The sequence below is a fragment of the Camarhynchus parvulus genome, chromosome 4A, assembly GCF_901933205.1.
Source record: "Camarhynchus parvulus chromosome 4A, STF_HiC, whole genome shotgun sequence".
Taxonomy (NCBI): Eukaryota; Metazoa; Chordata; class Aves; order Passeriformes; family Thraupidae; genus Camarhynchus; species Camarhynchus parvulus.
Genome location: NC_044600.1, coordinates 6,235,049 through 6,253,784, shown reverse-complemented (window position 1 = coordinate 6,253,784; position 18,736 = coordinate 6,235,049). Strand labels below are relative to the sequence as shown.

General features: G+C 46.5%; 1 protein-coding gene across 1 annotated transcript; it reads right to left on the bottom strand.

The window, feature by feature from the left end:
* Window positions 1–3,128: 3,128 nt before the first annotated feature.
* LOC115914931 (heat shock factor protein 3-like) lies at window positions 3,129–18,718 on the bottom strand. The gene is made up of 13 exons (XM_030967808.1): window positions 18,562–18,718; window positions 17,347–17,455; window positions 15,642–15,769; window positions 12,664–12,788; window positions 11,733–11,808; window positions 11,005–11,066; window positions 10,489–10,570; window positions 10,073–10,206; window positions 9,061–9,306; window positions 7,728–7,833; window positions 7,125–7,190; window positions 6,219–6,285; window positions 3,129–5,633 (listed from the first exon to the last, which is right to left on the bottom strand). Exons 1-13 carry the CDS (start codon window positions 18,697–18,699, stop codon window positions 5,302–5,304), a joined length of 1,671 nt encoding a protein of 556 aa, XP_030823668.1. The 5' UTR covers window positions 18,700–18,718; the 3' UTR covers window positions 3,129–5,301.
* Window positions 18,719–18,736: the final 18 nt, after the last annotated feature.

The window sequence follows — 18,736 nt, the reverse complement described above, 5'->3', positions numbered from 1 at the left end:
ATTCCCAGGCAACCATTTCTTCCTCTTTTCCTCCTTGTATTGCTTGCTGACAAATAAGCTTTAACAAAGAATTACCCACACACAGGTTTGAGAGAGAACTCATAGGGAGCTGGACCATCTAGGTCCTCACAATTCACTTTCTCACCAGCTTCTGTGACACCCACCACTATGCTTTAAGTTAAGGTTCATGAAACCCCTTAAATCTTTACATTACCAGTGCAAGACAGATGATTGTTGTAGGCCTCTTCCAGCTGAAATACTCTATATCACTCTACCACATTTAAGAGAGGACACATTCAGGTGCACAAATCTAAAGCCAAAAATATCCCAAGAGCTGCAGACATCCAGGCCACCAATCCCACTGCATCTCACAGATGGATCCTCCCTTCTCACAGAGCAATTTAGGTGCTTGGTTTAATTGGTTAATTGTTTTCAATTACAAGCCCTGACTGGGGCCATACATCCCTCCAGTGCCTTCAGACTACTTGGGAAACAGGTGAACATGGAGATACCCAGAGAGAAAAGGAGGAACTTGTCACAGTAGAAAATCTTTGAGACTGTGAAATAATGGTTTCTTTACTGTAATGATATATTACTATTAATTAAATGTTATAGTTAATCTCTATAATTCAGTAATTGAGCACTAGCCCTAAGAGAAGTATCTGTTTTCTACTGAAATATCCCTTTCAAGGGATTTTACTGCCTTTTGCTGTTTTCTACAGCTCTCAATTTTTCTTCTGCTCCAGTAAAAGAATCTCTTCTGCTTCCTTGCATTCAGCTGAACTGAGATGAGCCTTTGCTGTTGTTACACCCAAATTCATCATCCTGTCCTCAAATACAAGTAACCAGTCTAATTCAATGCAGCCAACCAAATCCCAACCTCTGATGTGGACACAGCCCTCCTGTAGTGCTAGTGAGACATGGTTTGGCTCTGCAGTGGCACAGTGGGATCCTCCCTTGTGGCCCTGTATTCCTCCACCAGAAATCTCCCATGAGATGTCACTGCAGCCTGCAGCCACTGGGACAGGGAGAAGCAGGAAAAGCTGCCATGGGCTGCAGTGTTCATGTTCTTCTTGGTCAAGGAAGGAAAAGACCACATTAAGGTCAAACAATTGGAACTCCTTTGCAGGGAACAGAGCTTGCATTGTCTTGAACTGAGTCAAAGACAGTGGTTCGGCTGGGGTAGAATTAATTGTCTTCACAGTGGCTAATATTGGGGTTATGTTTTGCATTTGTGTTGAACACAAGGCTGACAATATAGAGATGTTTTTGTTATTGCTTATCAGTGTTTACACAGAGCCAAGGCCTTTTCTGCTTTTTGTGTGGCCATGCTGGTGAGGGGGCTGGGGGTACAGGGGAGATGGGGAGGGGACACAGCCAGGACAGGTGACCCCAGCTGACCCTGCCACATGACATCACACTCAGCATAGAAAGCTGGGGGGAAGAAGGAGGGGGACTCATGGAGTGATGGTGCTTGTTTTCCCAAGCCACCATTACACGTGATGGGGCTCTGCTCTCCTGTTCAGACATACCTGTCTGCCCTGGAGGCAGTGAATGAACCCTTTGTTTTTCCTTGCTTGTGTGCCAGCTTTCGCTTTCACTATTAATCTGTCTTTATCTCAACTCAAGATTTTTCCCGCTTTACCTTTCTAATTCTCTCCACAATCCCAGTGGTGGGAGAGTGAGTGAGTGGCTGTGTGGTGCTTGATTGCTGGCTGGGGTGAAAACACAACAGAAATGTATCACTAGCAGGATCTGGACCACCCAGGAAGCTGAAACTCAAAGTGTGTGACTAAAAAAGATGTGTAGGTATTTTTTAATGTATTTACATTTACCCTGTTGGTTGGGGGGAACAGTGGCAGGATAAGTTTTATCCTTTATAAAATGCAGCACCAGGCTCCTGTAGCTAAGGTGACTGTGGCAGCAACCCCTGGCTTCTGCTTTGGGCATCTGTGATACCATGATGCTGCTTTTCAAAACAAGAATCTTGTTTTAGGAGACAGCAAAACATTCTGAGCATGGATGGATGAGGTGGCATCACACAGCCCAGAAGAGACAGAGCCAAATCAGTTTTTCTTGTATTCTGGAAAGCTGTTAGCAAGCACACAGGAGATAGGAGCTGATGGCAAGGCTCCCACTGTCCGTGTGGGCAGGGCTGGGTCAGGACAGTGCAAAAGTAGATCTGAAAGGAGCGTGCAAGAGGAACTTGGCACTTTCTCAGTCTGCACCCGCCACGCCTGGGAGTGTTCTGTGGATTCTCAGCATGTGAATGATAAGGGAGAGCAATCTTTCCGCCCCAGACACAGAGATAAAGCCAAGGAGGCAGGCAGCAGCCATGAGCACTGATGCTGGAGAAGGAAGGAAGCTGATGCTACAGCAAGGCCCCTGTGGTCACGGGTGACAAACTGGTGACACCTCAGGCAGCAGTGGGGCAGGGCCCCCACCCAGGCTGGCACAGTGGGGCTGCTGACTCAGTGCCCGCCCATGGCCCTTGGGCACAGCCTGGGCAGCAGCTGCACTGGGCTGCAGATTGCGCCAGCTTGTCACAGCAGAGGAGAAGAGAAGCATGTTCTGTATAAAGATCCTTTTTCCTGGCAGTGGAAATGATCAACAGTTCCTTACTGCAAGGAAAATCCCACAGAAACTGTAATGCCTGTGGTGCCAGGTACCCTGGGCAGAGTCTGCACAGGGGTGCCAGATCTGGGGTCTGCCTGATGCTACAGATGATCTGGGCTGTTCCATTTCCTTCTGTTCCATTTCCATTCACCATCTCCAGTGAATATTTTAATCCATACCTTATGGAGCTGAGGGCCTTTCCTACTGGGCTCTGTGGAGAATATGTACAGGTGTGCCCTACATCTGGTGTATTTTTCAGCACACATGGTATTCTGAGCTTTCACATCAACCCTTTTGAAAAACCAGTGCCAGGTGCTGTTCTCCCACACTCTGGAAACAGACACCAGGCTTTCCTCATCACCCTTTCCTCATCCTGAACCAGCAGGAGCTGCATCATAAGACCATGCCCCAGGAGCATGAAAGGTCTTAATTCTGGAGAAATCAGCAAACAGGTTTGAGAAACATTGGCACAAACAGGAACACACACAAAGAATGTACAAGAAACACAGTAATCTTTTTGCAATTCTTGAGTTTAATTACTTCAGCATGTGGGGTTTTTTTGTTATTCAGTCTTCCCCTTCCCGTTGCAATCTTTCTTAGGAAAGTTGCACAAATACTTTTCCGGACCTGTACATAAACCAGACACATAGATTTACAAACTTTTTTTTTCTTTTTGCAATTTTTGTAAGCCTTGGTTTCTTAGCTTCTTTAGAGAGAAAGTGTATTAAAAACCCATGATGCACTCAGACCCAATACCTGACAGTGAGCTGCGCTGAGGGGAGATGACTCTGAGACAGAGGAACAGGACACTAATCCATCACAGAAATTACAGTCCAACCAGTGCAGGGAGTCAGAGGCACAGATCAACCTCGCAAAGAATTCTGTTCTCTGCATGGTGCTGTCAAACAGCACACCAGAAAAGCCTGGTTTTCACTGATTCACTCTTGGCAAAACTGTGGCCTTTGGGAAGGAATTAACAAACCAAACCTGACCTGGGACAGATGCAACATGCTCACCTCCCCTCTCCCTTCAGCTCATGAAAACTTGCGACTATTCAGCCCTTGACCTCAACAAGTCAGTGAAAGAAAGACTCTGAAGGCTTGAATAAGACAAACTTGACAAAAGGCAATTCAAAAGATGGAAACGAGAAGGGTCACGAGGTAAGAACAGGTATAGAAGCACAGAAATAAAATGACACTGAAGGTGTTACACACTCAGGAGCAGGACCTTCCTCTGCAACTCAGATTTGACAGTGAAGCACAAATGCAATGAAGTTGGGCCAGCACAGGTAACATGCATTATCTAGCAGGCTTCAGAATATCTACCTTGGATTCTCGAATATAAAAGAGCTCAGCACTTATTAGATCAGGAACATTAGAGAGAACAAAGCCTGCAGGTAGCCTGAATTCCTAAAACTGGAAAAAATTTAAACTAATTGTGCTGGCAGGTGATATTATCCAAGGGGGTTTCTACCTGCATCCAGGCCTCCTGCAGCCCCAGCAGTTTGCTGTCACCTCAGCACAGAGCAGGTTTGTGTGGGCTGGTGACGCTGTGACATGCTTGGTACCAGCACACAGCTGCTGCTCCACTGACACTGGGGCTGGGCTCCACAGGGCAGCTGCTCAGAGAACTTGGGAAACAGTGCCAAAAGAAACTTTGGGGGATGACTTTTTGGTGAAGTAGAATAGTTTATGTAAATCATTGTCAAAAGACTCAGATGCATCTGGTTGATTTGGCTTTAAGATTCCACGGGCAGCAACTGCAGTGTGAAACCTGAGTCCATACAGGGGCAGGGAACAAAAGCTGCTACCAGCAGAGACACCTTAATGTGAGTCAGTGCAAGGCACCCCAGGGCTCCCCTTCTCATTTCAGGGACAGCTGCTGGCCTTTGCTAAACATGAATCAGTCCTAGTGACTATCTCCAAGGACACACAACCTGTGAACTGGGGGCAGGTTACCCCGGAACTGCCATGCAATGTGCATGAGAAATCAGCACTACACAGGAGGGCAAGCACTTCCTACCACAACTCCTACAATCCAGGGCAATGGATGTGTGCTAGCATGTTAAAAAATAATACTCCACAGTTAAATGTCATTTTCCATAGGAAAAATGTTCCCTAAACCTAGGAGCAAATCTAGGAGTATGAAAGTAATCTAAGCAGATGCAAACAATCATAGCCAGTAACTATCAAAAAAAGAAATCTCAAATTAAAAACAAAATTTAAAAACAATTTCAAACAGTAGGCAAGCCACCTATTGAAGCAGGCTCTCCAAAGAGTAAAACCCAGGTTTAAAATATTACACACCACATGACTATCCAGCTAATAAAAACAAACACCACCCCCCAACAAAAAAACCCAGCCAAACTTTACAAACAGGATACAAACAGATTTCCTCTTGCAATAAGAATATTGGATAAAAAGTTATGGAATACACTGTGGTATGTTTACAGGGTTGTTGTTCTTCCCCTCTGTCTGGTGCCTTCACTCCACCAGCTCTTGTTGTTGTTGAGCTTGTGTTCAGTTCTCCCAGATGTGCTCCCTGCTTGCAGCAAGAGAACTCCCATTTGTCTGTGCAGAGCAGGGTCCCCAGGAAGCAGGTGAGGACCCAGCTCACACTTTTTGCTGCTCCACTCCTTTGGTGGTTATTCCATAGCACTAAGCTGGTTACAGATGTTCTATGAGTTCAAGAAATTTCTATCTCAGAGGCCTCATCTATGAAGTTAGCAACAGGACTGAGAAGCAGGAGTGGAAATAGTTTATACTCTCCGTTCCCATCTTCTGGGAGGAGAGGTGGATCACCCATCCCCAGAGTGTCCAGAGGCTCGCCCTGGCTTGCTGGAGCTGCAAGGGGCACCACAGTTCCACTGGCTGATGGAGGCTGGAGAGCAGGTTTCTCCTCCAGGGGAGGCAGCAGAAAGTCTTTCGGATCCTCTGCCTTCCCTGCAGCTTCACCTGAAGGCAGCTCTTCAAATAAGGAAAGCAGAGGGTTGGCCCTGTACTGGATCAGCTGCATATCTGAGGGAAAAACAAACAGTTCAAAGTGTTTCACCAACTGAAGGCTCTTATTCAAGGCAAGGAAACCTGGAGAGGTTGCTTCAAGCTTGGTGCACAGAAGGAAAGCCCAAGCTGGGCTGGGACAAACCCCACACCCCACGGCTGTCAGAGTGAAGCCAATGCCCCTGAGCCCGGAAACATCAGTGCCTGAAGCCCCTCCAAGCCCCTGACTCACACAGCATGCAATGGCAGCACTGCAGTGGAAACCTGAGCAGCTCTGCCTCTGGGGGATCACAGCCTGTGCAGGAGATACTGCCACAAGGGCATTGGCAGATCTGCTCCTCACTGTGGCACTTGTGTCACGTTTCCATGTGGAAAGGGACACAGGATGGGACCCATGTTTTCTGTGTGAAAAACCTCAGGGCACAGGACCGGCCTTTAAAGACTGAGGCACAGCTTCAAGATCAGTGAAACATCACAGTCTTCACAAGAAGCTTAAGCCCAGACCAGAGGAGAAGATATTATAGGCTACAACAATTCCATTTCAATACACAGTTTGCAAAGAGACTGGAGCTGCCACAGAGCTCAGTGTCCCTTCCTGCCCACCTTTGCTTCCTGCTGTTTCCCTCTCACTTGCTCCCAGAGCTTCAGTGCTCTCTGCCAAGTTTGCCATCTGAAACAAAGCAGACAGAGAGTTATGACAGAATGTTTAACAACAACAAAATGGAAATCTTTACTGACTGGTTAACAGAATTAGATGTGAAAGGAGGAGAAAAGAGAGATGGAGCAACTGAGCAGTGAGCCTGTCATTGCACACAAAAGCCTGCACACAGGAGCTCTCAGAAGGAGGCACAGTGAAATACAGACAAACTTAACTTACTAAACAAAAGAAGCTTCTGACTAGCAAATATTTGTTCTACCTTCCAAACCAGAAGCTTTATTATAATTGGTCTTGTTGGGATAACAGTTAAACATGATTTCATCATGTAATTTAATTCTGCAGGCACTGCTTAAACACAGCTGCATTTTACAACAGTTGTAGTCAAAGCTCTTCTGCCTGGGAAATCCTAGTTTAAATATTATTTCAGGACTACAACAAAAATAACACTTGCAAAGGTATTTTTTTAGCAGTATGAATCAATTTTAGGAACTGCACCAAGAGAAGTAAGTTTGTGCTGAACTTCTGTATACTTTCTGAGGAAATCCCACAGAGCTACGTTCAGAACAGGTACAGTATATTGCATTACAATTTCCATTTAGTCTTCCTTTAGACAGGCATTCCAAGTGTATGACTGCACTAGGAATGTAAGACTGGAAATTATCTTGAGATCCCTCCTATATTCCAACAAGCCAACACTGATAATTGAAACCCTGGAGTCAGCTGGACGAGATGAACCAGCAGTGCCACCCTGTGCCACCAACCCTGTTCCCACCCTTGAGCTGCATCAAGCAAGATTCAACTCCCAGCATCACATTTGTCCTCCCCACCATAGAAATCAATCTTACTCTTACATTTTCAATACCAGGGGGAGTTTCCATCAAGTTCATATCCAGGGCTGGCAGCTCCGGATTAAATGTCTGAAAATAAAACCAGATCATATGTCAACCAATGAAGTTCTTGAAATAAAACTGAAGAGAGCTCCTGAAAGGACTGCAGGACCCAGTGAGCTGCTCCTTTCACTGAAGCACAGGGACAGTGGCACCTCCATGGGCATTCAGCTGGGAGCTTCAAGCTGTGGCAGTAAACTGAGGTCACCCTATTTCCCAGGGATTCCAGGAATACAGCTAAGTTTCACTCCATATCATCCAGATGAATCAAATACAAGGATGTATGTCAGGATGTGATGGTATGTGATTGGGTTTGAGAAGGAGAAGTGAGGCAATTTTTTTCCTTTTTTCCCCTCCCTTTAGTTTTGTAGAACAGGAATCCTGTATGACCTGGAAAGACTCCCAGTACCACCCTGTACACTGTGAATACCTACAAATAATTCTAGTTGTAACTATTTGCTTTTCAAGATGCTGCTGACTCTTACCCATTACAACATGAACTCAACTACCAGCATTTCATGGCACAGCCTGAGCAGTATTTCTCAGGAACAGTGAGAAGGCACTCACGTCGCTGAATGCTTCGGCACCGAGGTTGTACTGCTTCCCTGACAGCATTGCTTGGAGCTCCTCAAGGCTGGCATCGATGCAGTTCAGAAAATCCTGAATTTCCTCTCTAAAAAGACAGAATTACATAGCACTGTAAGGCACAGCTGGCAGGCAGGGCCTTCTCTTGCCATACAGGGCAGGTTGCCTGCAATCCAGAATAGCCAAATGGATGAAATCACATTCCCATATCACCTTTCACTCCAGCTCTTTGAGGTACAGGTACAAGGGAAAGCTTCCTGAACAGCAAGCACAACTACAGCTACCAGGTCAAAAAGCAGTTCCTCCTTCCATACCTACTTCCTCCCTCATTTGAGTGTCTGGTGAATATTCTCAGATCCCAGCCTGTACACCAGTATCTGTGTTTAAACAAAGGTCTGATGGCTTTGCCCTGGGACAATAAATGATAAGCAAAAGGCTGGAAATAATCTGGGCCTGAAGGAACTCCACCTACTTTGAAACATCGGCTTGTTGCCAAACTGGACACATTTCCAGGGACAGTGGGAAGGACATGAGGGACAGTGAAGAAACTGAGAAGGCAGCTGCAGGCACAGTGCCAACACTGCATGTCTTGCTATGCCATGAGGAGCTCCTGTACTGAATTCCCTGCATGAGGAATGGGCAGTCCCAAGGCACTGCCTCACATCCTGCAGTGCCCAGGAGGGAAGGTACAGCAGGGCCTTCAGACCATGAGTGCTGGAACATCACCCCAGACCTTCCTACCTGCTGCTTACCACAGCAGAAGAGCTGCAGGAGCAAGGGTTAAAGCTCTGTTCTTGATACAGCTCTCCTGCAGCCAGAGTGGGGCAGGAACCCACAGCCTGCACCCCTGATCCAGGGCTGTGGGATCTGACAGGGCGCATGGGAAACAGCTTTGTACAAATGAGGGGCAGAGGAGGAAAGGTACAGTGAGATCACCACCAGGACAATCCATCACCAGGAACAAAGTGCCCACAATGCCAGCCTGAGATCAGTGTCCTGAGATCAGTGTCACTGCCTGCTGCTTGGCAGCACCTGGCAGTGACAAGGCTGGGCTGACAGGACGCACTGACGCACACACCAGCAGTCAGGCACACATGTTACCATGAAGGTGACAGGGACACTTGCCCTTTCTCAATGTGTGATGCCAACACTTGGCTTTTTCAAACCCTGGTAACAAAGGTGTAGAGAATTCACTTTGTCAGTGACAATTCAAAAGCTAATTCCCTGTGTTCTGCCAAACAACACACCCTCCAGAACTCTGACAGCATCCCACAAGGTGACAACGGCATAACACTTTTCAGAAACAAGTTCATACCTGTCCAGCAAAGGATCATTTTGGTTTCCAGAGCTGCTCTCATTCAAGATGGAGTCAATTACTGACACGGGGTCCTCTGGAGCATTTGGCTGTGCAGTGTGGAGCTCCACAGCAGCCGTGCCTATTTCACTGGGTTTGCTGACATCGTTTACAGCAACTGATGGGACAGGTTCTGCACAACTTAACTCACTTGGCTGTGATACTTGACAAAGAGGTAAGCCAGGATCTAGAGCTGCCTGTTGCTCTCTAAAATGCGACCCAAACAGAAACAACACATAGGAGAATTTATCAACTGCATTACTATTAATTTCAGGTTTAGTATCTCAAATCTAAATAAGATTAGGCCAGTCAAGGATTCAAGTAACAAACTGGTCTTTAGAAAGAGCAGCAAAGTGGCAGATGAAGAATCTCTTACTACAGCTTATACAGAGACCATGTATCAGAGCAAAACATCTCTTTTTCCCAGGCAAAAAGCAGCAATATAGTATATAGGAATTAGGCAGGAGGGTAACTCCTAACAGACAGACTCTGGAAAGAAAAAGATTCCAAATCAGTTCGTATTTCTCTCTGGGCATTAACAACTAAATAGTTTTCAGTAAAATCTCTTGCCACGCTGAGAATGCCTTCCCTAGGACATGATTAGTGAGAGCAGTATTGAAACTGGAAATACAACTATACATCTTGATTTGTTAGCATTTGTATACATTTTGGATTATTAGAAACCTATACATGCATTCAGGTCCCTGCTCAGTTGAAAAGTCAAGTATGTGTTCATTTGTTGAACAGACAGAAAAGCCTCAGCAAATTAAACCTGCAATGCCCATGAGCCTGACAGGCCTCCAGGGACTCCTGAAGAGACATGAGCTCTGACACTGACCAATGCTACATGCTGCAGAAGGAAAGCCTACAACAGGCTGTCATGCACAAATGGACATTCAGAGAGACATTCTGTTCCCCAGAACCCAGATGGATCAGAACCCAGGCATAAATACTTCATATACTTTGGACATACCTGGCTCTGCCACTTGTGTGTGCCACAGCAAGGAGGCCATTGGTGGCATTTTCCAGGGTGTCAGTGATATCTCGGATTATCAGACCTGTACCATTTCCATCCTCTTCAGCTGCACTATGTTCAGAAAAAGCCATCTGCAGATACAGCAAGAATGAGTAAACCACAGGCTCTGACCTTTTTTTTTCTCATACTGAAGCCCCATTCTCCTTGCAGCTTCCCTTTCCTGTTCACATTTCATCTGTGACCAGTTGCACTGATTTGCACGATTTTACAGCCAGAGTGTTGCTCTAAAGCTGCTCATTACAAAAGGGAGAGCATTTGATTACCAAGTTAGGGCATTTGCAGCTATGAGGAAGATTGATATCACTGTGTATCATCCTGCCCAACCCACTGCCTGTGTCCCTGGGGAGACTTACAGCTTGGCCACTCTCCACAGGGATGCGGACATACTGACGACTGTACTTGGAGGGGGAAGCACCCGCAGCATCCGTGAGAGACCTGAGACAGAGCAGAGCTTTAGTTCATCCTGCCTGCCAGCAGGAAGAGCTGCAGCAGTGCCAAGGACAGGCAGTAATGGTTGTCATTCTTGCCCTCCCAAGAAGCCTGGATTTTGGGAATGTGTGTCAGGAAGGGTACTGTACACAGCCTGTCCTACACACACACTGTGGTTTGGAAGAAGTCAGTCATGTATGCACGTTTTGAGATTTACCATTTCTGATAACTGTGCCCTTTGGAACTGAAAATGTATAGATTATTCCCTTCCCACCTATTTTAGTGATAAGGAGGAAATACTTATATTGTGCTTGACTGAACTTCCATCAGCTTTCTCACGTTTGAATATACAAGTGATAAAAATACCTGTCACGCAACAGAAACTGATTTATCCCTACAATTCACATCTGACACTGGTCTGGGACCTATCAAGTAATTACCTTTTTCTTTTGACCCCAACAATATAATTTCCTCGCATCAAACTTAGTATAAATTGAAGAATCTAAAAGGAAAGACAAAAGAAAGCCAAAACCAAATGGTCAGCATAGCAATCCTAATATTAAATTCTTAATTCAGATTTTACTATAAAATGATAATAGTTACATGACAGAAATTAACAGGTATTTTAAAAAAACATTTGCAATTGTATTTTAAAGAACAAAGCAACAGTTAGAAACTGCATAGAAAAATTAGCTCACTTTGCACAGTTGGCTTTTTTTTGAAATGCAATATAGCAGCACAAGTCACTAGAGGATTCCAGACCAGAAACAGCTGAGGAATAAACCAGAGAAAATTTTTTTCCAGCGTGCAAACTCCTACAGTTTCTGCGTTCCAAGTTCACTTCTCAAGTGGTCTAAGTGTATCCTGGTCCAAGATCTTTCACAGACTCCATTCCATGTGCCTGCAATCTCTCAAGTTCTGGGCTCCTGTTACCATGCACTGTCTCCACACACTGACATCCTACTATGACTTTTCCTTAGTGCTTTGCTCGTGGTTCTTTACTGTGCTACTTCTGGGACACTCAGGAACTGTGACCATTTTCTTTATGCTGTATTAATACAGCCTGTTCAGCTCTGTGTCATTTGTCATTCTACATAAGCAAAGAATGCCATGAAGTATCACAGAGGCAGGAATAAGGATGGTAGCACTGAAGATGCTGCAATGGTACCTTAGACAGCAGCTTCTGTTGTTGACTGTGCTTCTGCCTTAGAACTGCCACTTCTTTCCACAGGGCCTTATTTTCTCTGCAATGCAGAATAAATCAGAAGACAGAGGATGAACAGAGTTTACTTTATACGCTCTAGTTTTACAGCTTTCAAACTTTTAGAGTATCTTGCAGAACCAATGGCGACATTCCCTCTGTGGATAACTAACCCTCAGTTAATTTGATCCACTAACAAACTCTGGGTTAGCTTGACTCCATTTTCCATCACCAGCATGAAACACTCACTTAAAAAGGACACCCTCATCCTCTGCTGCTCCACCAATAATCTTGATCTGAGGTATTCCTTCAAAACCTCAAAGCTGTTGAATAAGGACTTTGTGTTACACTCAGCCTGTTTCCAAACGCTGACAGCCTTGGGACAGATCTAAAGGTGGTGCTCAAGGGGCTTGATTGTTTTTTTTAAGGAACAGAGAGAGAAAGGTATCTCCTGGACTCTGGCTGATATTTGCTGGTATACCAATGACCTGAATCAATTATCAGTGCCTATATGAAGGGGATCTGAGAGAACAGAGATAAGGATGTGCAAAGTCCACTTCCAGTTAGAAAGAAAACAAAACACCAACTGTCCATCACTGCATCCAACCCTATTTGTATTCAAAAAATGAAATGCTTTTATTGACCTAAAAACTACTACAGGTGCTGGCAACCAGAGTGAAATCTCAAGGCAGCCAACAAACACCCAGTCTAAATCTCCAGTCTGTAACTGAATTACAAAACCAAATAAGATTTAGAATGTTGAGTGGGGTGGAATGGGCATTCTTAGGAAAAAATACAGCTTCACCTGTTTCCAGTTCAAATGAAACCCATATTTAGCCAATCTCCATCAGATATAAGCAACATTCAATGCATAAGCACCCGAAACAGACGAGTCTACCTCTTCATGTTAGCCAGCCTGACATCCATGTTGTTCTGCTGCTCTCTCATCTCCTGCACCTCAGACAGGACTTTGTGCAAATCTTCTGTGCAGACCTTGAGATCCTCAGTTCTCACTGCAGACACCTGGAATAGGTACACACACTTTACTACAAACAGTGCATGCTCCTTGGTGCAGGGAGACTGCAGCCAGTCTGCAGGGCAGGACCAAGCCCCATTACAAGACCATGTAAGACTGCAATGGCACAAAACACCACAACTGCTACAGGTGACAATCCTTAGGACAGGCTGCACTGTATGAACAAAACAAGATACCAATGAAAACACGAGATTAGCACTTTGTACCTGGAGACAGTAGATTCATGACTGTAATTCACAATAAAAACCATTCACTGCAAAGGGCATTCCCTGGGGGTTCCCTGCCAGGCCCGATGACAGTTTGCCCTCTAGTGTCACAGAGTGAACACCAGCCAAAAAAACCCCACAGCTGATAGTGGAAGAACAAGATGACCATATTCCTTCTAGGTGTGGGTAAATCTGCCAGCAGAGTAACAAATTTCCAGTAAGTTACCAGGAGATGAAGGTGTCTAGTTAGATGCATCCTACTCAATCTGAAAATGTATCCCACACCAGTTGAATTGCAGAGTCCCCTATTGGTGTTTCCTCTGCTACCCCTCTGCTCAGTGCATTCCAGAGTTACGGAGACTTCTCTGCAGAAGGAAGAGTCCAAACCATTCTTCTGCTCACAGCACAATCTGTGAATGCTGCTGCTTCAAATGATAGTGGAAAAGCCATCAGAGAGCAAAAAGTTCACCATCTCCTTCCTGCACTTCTATATTAAACATTTTCCAGTTCCTTCAGCAATTCTCTCTGCAGCAGAAGCATTGTTGGCTGCAACACAATTCAGGACTTTGAAAAAGACAGGTCTATAATGCATCACATGCACATGTCTGAATAACACATCCAGGCTTTGTGGACATAATTTTGAACATCATTTTGCCAAATATTGACTATAATTGAGCCACACGAAGTTGTACCAGCCTGCTGGGAGTTTTCTTGTTACTCTGCTAAATTCCAAGGAGGATGTGAAAGTATCTCATGTGGATTCCATGGGGGAGATGAAAGCACCAATGTGGCATTGGCCTGCTGAGGAGCGAGATAACTTCTATGCAGGTTGGCTCACACATCTTGTCTTCCAAAGGGGAGTGGAATGGTCAGAAATGAACCAAAGGTGTTATAAACGAACATCCCATCCCTTTGTGCTGGAACAGAACACATCTGTTGTGCAATCACTTCTCAGACATGACTAATTACTTTCTTGACACAATCCTATGGTGCAAAGGATGAACTGAAGGGTCTGACAGTTCTCCTCCCTGTCTGCAGTCTAGATGCTCTGCTGTTTGCTGCAGTTAATAAATTATGCTAATATACACAAGGTGCATCCCAAATGGAATTCAAGGCTGTCTGATTTCTCTTCAGCACATTACCCCTTTGTGGGAAGACAACCAAAACTTGTAGAAGTGGGTGGAAATTCCAAATGGAGCCATCTGGCCTCCAAAAAAACAAGAGCCAATATAAATTCTGCCCAAGTACAAGGAACTGCTCTTCAGAGTCCCCAACTGGCTAATCAGGGTGCCCAGTCCCTGGGTGCTGAGGCACTGGCACGGGCTGCCCAGGGAAACCTGGCTGTCCCATTCCCAACCCTGGCTGGATGGGGCTTGGAGCAGCCTGGTCTAGTGAGAGGTGTCCCTGCTCATGGCACTGGGTGGAACAAGATGAGCTCTAAGGTGCCAACTCAAACCAGTCTGGTATTCTGTGAAGACACACAGGGTGTCTGCACACCAGCAGAGCTAAAAGTGAAAGGGAGGAAGCAAAGCAAGTCTTGCATTCAAACCTGCATTCCAGACAGAGGCTTGAAATACAGTTTAGAGCCAATACTGGAATATGGTCCCATTCCAGGCAGTAGAAGAGCAAGGAAATTAATGACTACTTTGCAAAAAAAAAAAATCACCAACATTTCCTGTGCAACAAAGAATATCTCTCACCAACCTATTCAACACTTCACACGAATATCCTTGGCACCGAGCAGAGCTTTTGTCTTTCCATCTAGAACACTCCACCCAGTGCACCACCCCTGGGACACATGGTGCCACACCTGACGTCAGGGTGCGCCTGCCCTGCCAGGCGTGCAGGCTGGGACACGCTGGGCACAGCAGCAGGGGGGGACGGGCCCCAGGCAGTGCCACTCCATTGATCATGGCTCCCAGCAGGGGCAGCTCAGTGAGGAATCAATCCAAACATCATTGTGCCTCTCCAGCCTATGCTGGGCTTTTATTGCCCTGGGCAATGCAACCACACCTGACAACAGCCTAAAGAAAAGATCCTGCTGTTCAAATGTCAACGTGATGTACCATGATACTCTCTTCCTCAGGATGTTATGGGCTGTAATGTGCCAATAGAGGATAAATATCTGTGCAGAAACAGGTCACACAAGGCCTGAATGGACAAAAGAAAAGCAGAAAGTGCTCATAAGGATGTAGCTTAGTGGCAACACAGTTTTGGAGGAGCAATATACTTTAAGCAAACTCATCCAAATGAACTGGTTACTGATGTCCCTGCTAATTTATAACAAGTGCCAAATGGGAATGTATTTTTTTTTTTGCTCCTTTTACTTTGTGCCTTTCTCAGAGCTGGAGATGCTGATAGAACTGCAGACCATGCTAAGCTGCAATGAGGGATATGAACTCTGTGGATTTGATGATGGTGCAGAACATGGTCCTACCCCAGTTCAGAACCAAGAGCAGAGCAGGTTTTGTCTAAGCATTGGCACAAGGAGGCCCAGCCAAGCACTGGCCTGGCATGGTGAGGGAGCTACCTTGGTTCCCATGGTATTTGCTGGCTGTGTTTGGAACACCCATATGAACTCCTGATAAGCCACTTTTTGTTACTAAGTGAAGTAAACATGTGCTTAGACTGTACCTTGCGCTTGATGTTCTCCAGTAAATGTGCCTTCCCTTGCTTGAAGAAAGGGTGCTGGAACTCAATGACTGAGCTTTTCTCTGCTGTAATGATACCATTCTCCAGAGCAATCACCTTCCTGAAGCCATCTGTGGAGAGGAAACCAACAAAGCCATTTCTTCCAATTGAAAGCTGACTTGGAATACATACAGCTTAAGAAAAGTCCAGTGCTACCAAAACACCCACTGCACTACAGTTACTGGGAGCAGAAACTATGAAAAATAGCCGAGGTAGTTTTCATAGAAACTATGAAAAATAGCCATTGATGCTCAATGATTTCATTACACAGCTAGAGGATATGTCCACTGTCTGCCCTGGCAGGCTGCACATGCAGCTGCACAGCAGAGGCCAGCCATGACCAAACCATCACAGCCACGTAAAAGCCTTCACAACAGTTAGTTAGAAATTAGATTTATTATGACATCTTGAATAGAATCACGTCCCAGCGGATGCAGAGGAGTGGTACACTTTCCCTTTTATCCCTGACAACCATGGTCTACAGAATAAAGCAAGGCAGAGAAGTTAATTCCTTGCCTGCCTATGCAAACACCTGCAGCAGAGCAGCTTCTTCATACTAGACCGCCTGCACAAAGTAAGGTATTGCCAGCTCTATTTCCATCACTGCTCAAACACCACAGGGCAGATGCATGATTCAGCTGACAGGCCAATCCACGTCTCTCCTCAGTCAAGGTTTTAACACAATTAATGCACTCCAACTATTATTAGAAAGCCAGGATAGATCCAGTAGGAAAAGGAGGTGGCCACTGCATTGTATAGCTACATAGGAATATTTGCTTTTTTTTTCATTTATCCTGGCTACAAAGGAAGAGATTGTTTCTTTGGATTATCCTCTGTCACTCAAGTGATGGATCTTACAAACACAAGCACAGGACATGAACAGAAGCATCTACCCTCTGCCCAGAGACTAAACAGATGTGCTACAGGTTACAAAACCTACACAGGCATCAGCTAGAGAGATCAGGCAAACCTACTGGGCAACGTCAGAGAGCTCCTCCCTCTCAGTCTGAAATTCTAAGGCAGCACCTCCCATGCTGTTTGTCCCTCCACTGGTTCCAGAAGCTTCTGCAGTTATTCCTGTTGGTTGCTGCAGCCCTGTATGCTGCACTGTGCCCTTGAGCCACCCTCACTGCACCCCTGTGCCTGGCCACACTGCACATGTGCCGTGCAATGCTGCCACACGATGCTCTCAAGTTGAGCAGAGAAAACATAATGAGAAACGTAGTGCAGGACTGATCTGGTTCCAACACAGCAAAGTAGGCAACAGCAGTGGTAGCCCCAAAATCCAGGCAATTTTTCTTCACATTCTGGGTGTAAGGGTGCACACACAGCCTCTACTCCCCTGGGTACACACCTGCTTGCTGCAAGAGCAATGCTGGAACTCAGGGAACCTCATGCTACCTCTAGGCACCAGCACATATTCTTACAGCTGTTACTCTAAAGCACTTGGAGCTAAAACACAAAAACCCAACACTGAACCACGCTCTACCATCAGTCTTTTCTTTTGTAAAGCAAACTTAAGGCCAGGGCTTGGGTTTTTAGGGATGAAAAACTTGCCAAGTCCGTTTGCTTGTTTAAAGAAATGCAAACCAAAGCCCAGCAGCCATGAACTTGGCAGACAGAGTGCAGAGGAAGCGCTGATGCTTACACATGTTGAGCTGCCGTATGAAGCTGGAGATATTGTTGTGTTTGAAGTACTTGGGGAGCAGCTCCTTGGCAAACCTCTGCTCATCCAGAATGCAGAAATTCTCGCCATTCTAGGAAACAAGCAGAAGTAACAGTTAGTGAATAAGCACAGCTTTTCTAAGGTGTTGCTCTTAAGTGAAGGTGATAAATCAGCAAAGACCGTTCTGACAGCAGAGAAAGGCAAAAGACTTCACCAAGTGAACTGTCTGTGGGAACCCTTGGGACTGCACTAAAGTTTGAGTTCAAAGACACAATTACATAGAACACTTCTATTGAACAAGCACTTTTCTTAAAGCCCTGACACACTGATCTTAATTAAAAACAAAATTTTTCTAAAAACCCACTCCCTTTGTCCCCAGTAAACATAAGCATTGCACAAGCCAAATGGAATTCATGCCACTAAAGAGATTGCATCTCCTTTCATCAGCCTGCCCAGCTCCTGACAAGATTCTTCCATTGTACGTGCTATGTCATCACTAAAAATAACCACGTAACGTTGCTCAGTTACCAGAAGTTCAGACAACACAACCCAGTGGTGACCAGGGGTAAGTGTGACACCAGCAGTGCCAGATTTTTAATATGCTCAAGACCAAACTTCCTGGAAACAGGAAGAGCTTTTTGCATCACTTTTATCTTGTTCATAAAAAGGAAAAAAATACTGCGTTTCTTTTCATCTTTGTCTTTTTAAAGGCAAACGGCTGGGAAAAAAGTGGAGAAAAACCCTATGGACTTAAAAATGACAGGGAACAAAACGAAACGCAGTGCGCGTCTGGGGTGCCTGGCCAGTGTGTCCGTGCCCTGTGCCCGCGGGGCACATCCGTCCCCGCTCCGGAAGGAAAGCGGACAGTTAATGGCTCCTGACAGCGTCCTTGCACGGCTCAGAGCGCTGAGCGGGGATTCGGGACCGTCCCCGGGGATGTCCCGCTGCGCCAGCCCCGCCGCGGGCCGCACGCGGGGGGGGCCGGGCAGGGGGGAGGGCCCGGGCACGGTCCCGCGCACGCCGCTCCGCCCGCACCCCCGCAAGGAGGGCGGGGAGCCGGGCTGGGCACGCTCCGGGCACCCGCGGACCCTCCGCCACCGCCCGCCCGCCGGGCGCCGCAGCCCCGGCCCGGCACCCCCACCACCCTCGAGTCCTTCGCGCGGGCCTCCCCGGGCCGGGCCCGAGCGGCCGCCTCACCCTGCTCCAGCAGATGACGTCGTCGCTGTCCGGATCCTCTAGCAAGGCCCAGAGCTTGGCCAGGAAGCCGGGCACGGCGCCGGGGCCGGGCGCGCCGGGGGCGGCGGGGCCGCGGGGCAGCGCGGGCGCCTCCCGCATCCTCGGACCGCGACGGGCCGCGCCAGCGGGGACGGGC